Source organism: Vicia villosa, linkage group LG4 (genome assembly GCF_029867415.1).
Source record: "Vicia villosa cultivar HV-30 ecotype Madison, WI linkage group LG4, Vvil1.0, whole genome shotgun sequence".
NCBI lineage: Eukaryota > Viridiplantae > Streptophyta > Magnoliopsida > Fabales > Fabaceae > Vicia > Vicia villosa.
In genome coordinates, this window is record NC_081183.1 from 156342136 (window position 1) to 156352325 (window position 10190).

A 10190-nucleotide genomic window follows, 5' to 3' on the forward strand; every position below is an offset into this window, starting at 1 on the left:
AAATCAATCTCTCTTTCTATTGTTCGTGATCCCAACCTGTTCTCAAATTCAGGTACGTTCCCCTTCTCTATCGATCCTATTGTAACATCAATGCAGTTTTTCGTTTCATGTCAAATATAGTTTATTTACCTTTATTTAAAACTGTATTTTCAGATCATTACTTTTATTTCTTTTTTGCTCAATTTCATCTTCGGAGTTTAACACTCTTTCTATGTTTTTTTTTTTCCTGTAGGAACAAATAGGATAAAGTTTAATGATCGTTGTTACATGTAAGAATTTCTCATAAAGTTCTTAGCCCGCACATTTGCAAGGTAAACTACTATAGTTTTCATATTCATCATAATTACTTTTTCTTTGTTTCCCTGTTGCTTCTGTTGAGAATCTTGAGTTTATAAAGTTCTTAGCCCTAAGAAATTGATAGCTTAGATCAAAATCACCCATACTTTTATCCATACATTACAACTCTCTATCTATGCGTCTTTTTTTTTATTCTTATTGATGATTAGTTAGGGCTGCAATTATCGGTATGTTTTGATTTGTGTATTGCAATTATGAATCCTCCTAATTGCATATTTTTTTTTTTTGCGATTGTCTTCAGTTTCTATATTGCCGGTGCAGCCTTGGCCACAATTTGTAGCATACTCTCTCCGGCCTGAATTATAAGCAAATATTCTTTTTTTTAAGGTTCATTGAGTAATGAATGTATCTGGTCTACATAAAAGACCAAATACATTCATTATTCAATAAACCTAAAAAGAGAATATTTGCTTATAATAATGGCGAGAGGGAGGAGGTCTTAAGTCCTGTTGGATTGTTTTACCTAAATGTAGAGTTCTTTCAGTCCCATGTACCATTCCTTCCATATATGTCAAAGTGCTAAGATTTGTTGATATTGACATATGCTTTAGAAAAGATTTGCACATGTACTTTTTGATGTAGCATCTCACAAATAATATATACATGAAGCCCAATATGATTCATTTTATTAAAGCTGATGATGTGTTGCAGAAACTCCTCTAGGATTTATGATAGACTAAGAATGAAATTCGTCAATCTATTTTGTAGTTTTCCTATTACATCCGCATTTGGCTATTGGACATTTTACTCTACTTTATTCTCCTTTGTTGTAATTTATCTGAATGTTTATTTCCTGAACAATGTCAGTGATGAACAATACTCTGTCTTTGAGTCGGGAAGATGCATGGATTCTCCACTGTTGATGGCTTTGTGGAGATAAGCGAGTGCTCAGCGGAGATGATTAAATACGTCGCCAATGAACCATCTGCTGGTCTTTTCTTCATCCAACAGCATACTCAAAATGCAGTTCCCAATGTCATTAAGCTTAAGGACAAGGTTGTTGAGAAGTCTCATGAAACGCGTTTGCACACAGAAGATTTGGAGGACTCTGTCACAACGGTGAAATCAATGAAAGAGTGTGGATTCCCAATAATTGATGAGATGATCGGAGACATTAAAAAAACTCTGGCTACTGTGACATCAAAGCAACCAAAAAAAGTGATACCAAGTCTGCCACCGTCAAATTTTCAGACAGAAAGAACTAGTTTTTGGGGTAATTCCGCAGTGGATCCTCCAGAGGGAAGTCAAAAAAGGGGCAACTATTTTTCTAGTGTTTTTAAGTTTTCAAAGCAGAAGGAAATCATTCTCAAGGGGCCACAACTTGATTCTACAGGATCAATAGATCCCAAACCTGAGGAGACAGAGCTGTACCCTAATGTGTCTTTGTCTGTTACATATACAAGCAGTTGTACATCTTCAGACAAGTTGTCAATGCCAAGAGAGGTTGAAGGTGAAACTCTGCTGCAACAGAGTGATATTGGGATTAAGTTATTGGAGGTAACAGAAAAATATGATGACTTCAAAGCTAGTAAACAAGCTAAGCTGGAGGAGTGGCTGGAAGGAACTAATAACCATGATTGTTGCACAAGTGATGAAAATAGGCCTTAGCCGGGCAGTTACTTGCTTGGATAACATAAAGATTCAGTATGTATATAATGCTTTGTAGTGTCTATTGTCTATTACTAACAATTATAAAAAAAAAAATAGTTATGTTGTTAAATCAAATGTATTTAAAACAATTATGATACCATGTGGGATTAATGCACAGGATCCATCATTTCTTACTGTTTAGAAACATGAGACATTGATTATTGATCATTAAGGCCAAAATGAATCATATTGACTTTTATGTTTTGAGTTAATAATGGTTAAGAACTGTGGTTGGTCTAACTCAACCATATTTTTTTAATATGGTATTAGAGCATGGTTGGTTCGGTGGAAGAGCGGAAGAGGATTCTGATGTGAATTAAAGCTAGTGATGTGGGTTACTCACATTTGTGGAAGAGATTGTTAGGTTTTAAATGTGATGTCTTTGATATCGCAATACAATTTAATTGTGTTACAGTGATAATTGAACAAGAAGGAAAGAAATTTTAAAAGGATTTAAGGAAATGTAACATGGTGTATTGAATGAGAGTTAAAGAAACTCATCATAAAAAAAATCACAATCCAGAAATTAATATCCCTTATGTAATTTGTTGTCTCAAAGACATCGATAATTTTCACATATCATTTACCATTTTAAATATACAAGCCATTGTTGATCGATTAGGGTACGTTCGAAAAAATAACTTTCAAACGAGTTAAAAAGAACATTTTTGAATTTTTATAAGATTTGGAAAAAAACATAAGATGTAATGAGCAATCCTAAAATTAAGTGATACTTTTATTTTACAAATTACACCCGAAATATATCCATTTAACATGGATCTTACGATGAACAGACAAATCTTTGAACATCATGGAGTATTGACTTTAGGTGTGATGTGGTGAAGCGCACCCAAAGTCCAAAATCCAAACTCTTTTTCAACATTTGTTTTGTTGTATTTCAAAATTTGTTATGTATTTTGAAATCGTCCGGATTTTAAATCATAAATATTGCGAGTATTTTTGGAATTTCTAGACTTGTGCGTCCGCATGGGTAAATTAATTTGATACGGTCTAAAATTTATAAATGAACTATAATCATATAAATTAAACTGTATTAAATAGCTATAAAAGAAAAAAAAGAACCAATAAGATAGATGGAGAAAGAAAACAAAAAACAAAAAAATTGACATTTACAAATAATAATTTTTTTCTCAAACAAATAAAATTGTTGTTTAAAATAAAATAGGTGTTTGTGATGACCCTGAGATTCAAATATTATATTATGGTAATAGGAATTTGGAATATAGCCCCATGCCATGGAGCTGTGTAGTCAATACCATATACTTCGCATAGAGAGAGGAAGAAAACCATAGGTAAGTCATTAAAAAACAAAACTACAAATAAAATCATCTAACAGAAACTCAATAGCAATATACACACTTATTTTGTTTTGGTTCTTCCTAGTGAACTCACTCTTATGGATGTTGTCATAATGAATATAGTTTTCAATACACTAGTAAAATAGAGACAATGATATTAATTCTTAAGTAACACAGTATTCAGATCATTAGGTTACAGCTTGTTATTTCATGTCTTCATAAACCATACAGTAAGCACAACAAAAAGGAACTTGTACAAACTATACTTTATTTTCTCTTGCTGCTTCCCTAAAAGGCTGCAGCGAACAAAATAAAAGTACAGTGGCCAGTCCCAATCTGCAGGACACTTGAGCACGCTGAAACCTATCAGTGCCGTCAGGAATGATTGAGTTCGACTCTTGAAATCCAACTATTCGAGGCATATCAGGACGGTTATTTAGACCTGGGCAATGTCAACATAGTAACTGTTGATTATTTGCTAGTCTGGTGCATCAAAGTGTGTACCGCCCACACCAAATGTATTTGCAAGCCCGAGCCATCTTCTATACAGCTTCTATATGTTGAACAAAAGCACAGAGATGATCCAGTGAAATTCCCAAAGATCATACATACCACCACCAAAGAAAGCTAACTCAAGCTTGATGTATAAACTTTGATAAACAGCTGATGCCTGGTTGTCAAAGGATGTATGCCTGCTTATAATGCAAGGGCTTACTCGAATATTGCCATGAAGATCTTTGCATTTAGTAGTATGATGATAATCTATTTATTTACAAAATCTTATTTACAACAACAATCAAATGTATTTCTTATAAATAGCATTCATGAAAAAAATGTAGAGGTATTCCAGATATTCTACTGAGGATACAAAGAATGACACCTTCCGATCCGACTGAAGCTTCCGAGAGAACAAGTTGAATGCTTCTTAGTGTTACTACAATTTAATATGAACAATTAGTCGTTCTAGAAAGTAAAATCATACAACTGAAATCCAAGAAAAAAGCTATCAGAATTATGATTCACTAAGTATGTCTCACCTCCTAGATGAAGAAACGTCGTCATTTATGGATTTGAATTTGACAAGTCATTTTGATTGTTCCCTAGAAATAGTTTGGAAGTTAGTATTTCAGGAAGACTAACTAGATAGCTACCAAAAGCAAGCTACAATAAAATATTAACACATGCTCAATTCAAAGTTGAAGTTTTTTGTTCATGTTTGATAAAGATACCAAGTATACCGTCAACAACAACAACAACCAAGCCTTATCTCACCAAATGGGGTCGGCTACATAGATCAAACTTCGTCATAATGTTCTAAAAAACCATAACTATGCTTCTACCCAACTCATTAATCTCGAAAAAAATTTAATAGTTTCTCTTATAGTTTTTCTAGGTTTTCCTCTACCTCTAGCGGTTTGACTACCCTCCATCTGATTTATTCTCCTTACTACATAATCCACCGGGTCTTCTCCCCACATGCCCAAACCACCTAAGCCTAGTTTCCACGGTCAATCATTTGAATTGGAAAAAAGAATCAATTAATGTAATTGCATATAGAAGTTGGGGGTAACTACGGAACGTATAGTTATCCTCAAAAACATGCTAATTCATCCACATATCTTCCCTTGAAACTTAAAATTGACCATGATACCTACTACACATGCTTCCAGCAAGCTATTACTAACTCAAAAGAAAACAATCCCGTCTGCAGAGAAGGAGCGGGTGAGAAACACAATTGCACATCTAACCTTCTCAATTCTCATGTGTAGCCTAATTTTTAATGATATATGAAACCAGAAAGGTATGTAGTAAAGGGGAAGCATCAATCCCGTCTGCAGAGAAGGAGCGGGTGAGAAACACAATTGCACATCTAACCTTCTCAATTCTCATGTGTAGCCTAATTTTTAATGATATACGAAACCAGAAAGGTATGTAGTAAAGGGCAAGCATATATTCTGCTTGATGACAGAAAAACTTTATCGTGCAAATAGAGAAGGTCTTCCAATATTTGATCAAAACATATGCTAAAAATATCTCATAAAAGGCAACAAAATAATAACCAAATGTCTTAGTTAACAATCAGGTTAGAGTTCTGGCCATGTATAAATCCACTGAAATATACAAAATAAAATATGTACACTGAGATATACAAAATAAAATATGTACAACTACAACCGCTTCCAAAAACAGCACGTACTTCCCATCTTAAACGTGAAAAGCTAATAATCCAAATTCTAAATATTATATGGAAGCTGTTGCCAATAGAAAAACTGAAGAATTTAAGAAATTGTAATACAATTAACACAAGTCTAGAAAGTGTTCATTTGAAAGGAGTATCAAACTATTTTTCTTTTATAGAACAATTACCTGGAACAAGCACATCGGGAAGCACTTGATCTATTATGCGGTTCTCTTCTGATACTTTAGAGGCACTCCCTACATTCATGCTTGTACGGGGTATGGATCCATTGCTTTTCTTCACCACCTTTGCCTTTCTGAGTAAATCAATATGATTAAGCTACGATTTCATATCAAATCAAGCAGCTTATGATTTGAGAAGCCGGATATTATAACTGAATATCAAGAAATTATGCTCACACCTGATTATCTTTCGCTTCATAATGCCTGCTTTTAGTTTTGACACCCCTAACCCTTAAATAGACCATGTAAAATGTTATTAAGCTGTTGTATCTATGCATAAACTGAGGACAAAGAATAAAATGAAAGATAAATCACTTACCTGGTTTAAGAGACATAGAAGTTGAAACAGGTTTACGATTGCCCCTTTCGGCTTTAATAGAAGCAATGAGAGAATCAGCATTCAGCCCCAATCCTTTTCTTCCCACCAGCTTCACTCCTAGCTTTTCGCAAAGGTGATTCAATCTCATTTCATCACCTCCTCTTACTTCTCTTAGGTCAAGAGCCTGTTGTCTTGACAGCAAAGTGTAAACATGAAGCTGCTGCTGCTGATTAAAATGTGACTGAAGCTGCTGAAAAAGTAATTTGTTTGAGTGTTGTTGTTGGTCTTGTTTGGCAACTTCGTGATACTTCTTTTTAGGTTCGCCAAATGTTACCCTCAAGATTGCAGGTGATTTTGGGTCTGCATTCTTCTGAGCAAAAATGATAGAAAAACTCCCAAATTCTATATCAGGCTCTCTAAATAAATCTGCGAGAAGGGAAGCACAAGTATGAGCATTTGAAGGAGCCTTTTCAACCTTCACATTCATTGATCGATTATTAGCATGGTGTGCCATATTTGCTGCTTCTCGTAGACCACTTAGAAAAGCCCCATGCATAGTAGCAGGATAGCGCCTATTGGTTGCTTCCCCAGCAAAGAAAAGTCTACCATCTCCCACACTTTCAGCTAAAATATCATAATCGTCACCTGAAGCTCCGACTGCAACATTAGAGTAAGAACCAAAGCAGAAGGGATCACTACCCCATCTAGTACAGACAGTTTGGATAGGTTCAGGAACATTGATTCCTTTTGGTTCATAGATACCTGCAAACCGATAAAGCATTTTCTTCACACATATTTCTTATATAAAATAGTAATCAGATCTAAAACAATTATGACCAATTCTCTTTGACTGAAATTCAGAAGTAAAAACTTGCTCAGGATTTTAAAAAAGCTGAATAGAAGATATTAAGACATATATGGGATGGAATATTAAAAAACCTTGTACGATCACAGTATTGATAAAGAATCAGAAGTGAATATTGATGGTTTCATATAAACTAAAGTATCAAACAGTTTCAGCTTAACATAAAACCAACATTTCCAAAGATCCATGTGAAGAACCTATCAAAATGGTTGGCAATCTGAAACTGATTGTGATTTGTTTCTAGATTCATGAAAAATGCTAAGTCGTTCACTGAGTAAGCTTTTTCCTCAGTCAGCACTAAAAGAAGCATTTGTGGGAGATTCCATGCAAAAAAAGCAATATAATTTAATTTTAGCTCTACCTGTCTCGGTTTTTTTTTTTTTTTTTTTGGCTTAAGGTAATACACATATCTTAAGAAAATCACCAATTATACTCATTTCCAAAGTAATAGTCTTTTTATTACTAGAATGCCCTTGTTGTAGCAAGAGTTAGGTAGTAAAACTAATTGATATGAAGTAGGTTGAGATACCAACAAATAAGAGTTTTGTTGAAAAACAAAATCTTGATATTCTAATAATTTGAAACAAATATATTATCCAAGAGTAACCATCAAAATAAAATGGAGGAAGTATATATTATGAACAAAACTTATGGACCAAGATACGTGCAGGAATTTACAAAAACATCAACAACAAAAATTAAGGGACTTACAATTTCTTATCCAGTAAGTTGTAATTTATTTATACACATTTTGGGCACATTCTAATTAGAAGATTTATGATGGACTATGGAGCTAATGAAATATGATGGAAAAGAAATATCAATGCTGTAGTTTTAACTTAAAGGTTACCCTTCAGAATTTGAAGAACCTTTGTTACTGCATCTGTAGGAGGCATGCTCTCAAATTTATGTGCAGCTTCACCTGCCACTAAAGCAATCAATAGAGGACCACCAGCAACTGTGGCATAACTGTAAAACAAAAAAAATTCCCCACGACGACTTGGCTCATCAGAAAGATGCCCAAATGTGTCAAGATCCATCTCCCAGAACACATGAGGAAAGAGCATTGCCACCTTATTCAGTAGACCAAAACCCAATCTTTTGATTCCATCAAGTTTCCTTTGAGGCAACTCTGGTATAAATTTGATAGACCCCTTCTTCAACACACCCAGGGGGACAGTACACAACGCCATATCACCCTCAAATACCTGACTTCCTGCAATAACCTGCACTCCATCACTACCGTACCTAATTGTATGTACAGTTTTCTCATATAAAATTGGCACATTCTCAGCCAAGGCTTGAACCAGCTTTCCATTTCCTCCAGGCAAAAAACAATGATCTCCCCCCATATCATATGGATCATCTTGGTCCCAAAATGCAAGTGAAAGATGTGATAGTAAACCTGCATTTGCATATTCTAAATTTGCAAGATGCCAATTGAACAACTTCATCTCCTCATCATTCACAGCATCCTTATACACTTGCCTGAATGTTTCCAGTGCTGCACCAAGGGACACGTCAACAGAGACCTCCCCCATTGACTGCCTAAGCTTGCTTGCCTTGTCTAACAAACGATTAAAAGCAAATTCAACCTTCATGTCCATATCAGGGTTAACCGGCTTTCCGTCCACACTATAAAGGGGACACTTATCTCTCACCTTATGAAGCACATCCCCTAACTGTCTAGCCACAATCCCAAGAGGATTCCCTAAAGTACCTGTCAAAACACTCCCACCTAACTCAGCAGCCGCACCCACCCTACTCCCTACTTCCATTTTCTTAGTATAAACCCGCCCACCAGCCCGTTTCCTCCCTTCCAACACCGTAACTTTAAACCCAAACCGCATCAACTGCCTCGCAGCAGCCAAGCCAGCAAGACCGGCACCAATAATAATCACACCAGGCTTACTCGGTTCGGTAGGGGTTTTGTCCTTAATTGGGGAAGCAACACCAAAATTGATATAACCATGTGTTACAAGATAATTATAAGCAGAGTCCAAAAGTGTGTGATAATGTAGAGGTATATAATCAGTAAACATTTTCTTAGTAACCCAAATAGAAACATTGTCACGCCATTTAGCAATAATGTGGTTCCTAATGAGAGTGTAATTCACCTGTTCGATCCCTCCAATGACAGGGATAACTCCGGTTTCGATCTCCTCCTCGGAGAGCGAATCTGCTGGAAAACCGGCACTGAGTGCGATCATTGCCTCCGTTTTGGCTTCTTTGTTTATCATGATAATCTCATCGGAGAAGTCATACGATGGCGGTGGGTTTTTTATTGGAGAAAACGAAACCGGAGCTGCAACAGAGGAAGAAGAAGTGATGGCGTAAGAGGTAAGATCGTTGCTGTTAGCGTTGTTAGAAGAGGTATTGAGAGTGAGAGGAGAACGAAACAACGCTGGATTGCGTTGGGACCTGCCACGCCTTCTCTTTTTGGGGACGGATAAACCAAGGTAATGGGTGAGGTTAGGGTTTTGGTCCCAATTGGGGATTGAATCCGGTTGAATATTAGGGTTAGAGTCTTGTTGAGGTGGTGGTAACTGAGAAGGAGGAATGAGAGAGAATTGAGGTGGAGGAGGAGGAGGATCCATCACACTAGGTTAAGGGTTGTTTCGTGTAACGCCGGATAATTTAAGCTATCTTACGCGCCGCCCTCCACCACCACCACCGTCGCCACCGTTCAGTTTCACTGCCACACTGGAGTCGATGGTTACCTTCCCTGTGCAGTTTTTTTGTTGAATGTTGTTAGTGATTCTATTTTTATTTCTTTTACGAAACTATCCTTGATTGTTTTAAAAATCCGACCAGACCTCCCAGTCGAACCGGGAACCGGCCAAATAATCGGTTTCGTTCAATTGTTAAATTGGATATATCATTGAACCGGTGTGAACCGGTCAAAACGGGTGTAAACGGCTAAAATCGGAAAAATTGACGGTTTTTATGAACGGGTGGTTGAATTGAATTTAAAAAAAAAATATTTAAAAAATTAACACGACGTTATTTTAATTATTTTAATGAAAAATAAAAATAAAAGAAATAAAAATAAAAAACTTAAATAAAAAATAAAAATAAAGATGTTCCATATAGTTGATTTTGTTGCATATGATTTGGATATTGAAGAAGGAGGGGAGGGGAGGGGAAAGCTTCCGAAAACGAATTTTTAAAAAAATATAGAAAAATATTTGACATTTTTGAAAAAATGACTTTTGTTTAGAATGATAAAAGACTCATTATCATTACAAAATTTAGTAGA

General features: G+C 35.7%; 2 protein-coding genes across 3 annotated transcripts in view; one reads left to right on the forward strand and one right to left on the reverse strand.

The window, feature by feature from the left end:
• The window catches only part of LOC131600048 (uncharacterized), a 2225-nt gene extending 73 nt beyond the window's left edge, over positions 1 to 2152 (forward strand). The window contains exons 1-3 of the mRNA XM_058872281.1: positions 1 to 52; positions 233 to 311; positions 1165 to 2152. The exon at positions 1 to 52 is cut by the window's left edge and continues 73 nt beyond it. Of these exons, the coding sequence (XP_058728264.1) occupies positions 1198 to 1965 (768 nt within the window). The 5' untranslated portion in view covers positions 1 to 52; positions 233 to 311; positions 1165 to 1197 and the 3' untranslated portion in view covers positions 1966 to 2152. The remainder of the gene's footprint in view (positions 53 to 232; positions 312 to 1164) is intronic.
• Positions 2153 to 3464: 1312 nt separating this feature from the next.
• On the reverse strand, positions 3465 to 9692 carry LOC131595634 (protein FLOWERING LOCUS D). 2 transcript variants are annotated; one of them, XR_009281954.1, is made up of 7 exons: positions 7782 to 9692; positions 6067 to 6828; positions 5927 to 5978; positions 5694 to 5821; positions 4364 to 4426; positions 4207 to 4260; positions 3465 to 4018 (listed from the first exon to the last, which is right to left on the reverse strand). XR_009281954.1 is itself a non-coding variant. In XM_058868037.1 (6 exons), the coding sequence occupies exons 1-5, from the start codon at positions 9526 to 9528 to the stop codon at positions 4389 to 4391; spliced, it is 2727 nt and encodes a 908-aa protein (XP_058724020.1). In that variant the 5' UTR covers positions 9529 to 9692; the 3' UTR covers positions 3465 to 4260; positions 4364 to 4388. The 2 variants fall into 2 exon arrangements, 1 of the variants encoding a protein (XP_058724020.1); XM_058868037.1 differs by having other exon boundaries at positions 3465 to 4260.
• Between the last annotated feature and the right edge of the window lie 498 nt (positions 9693 to 10190).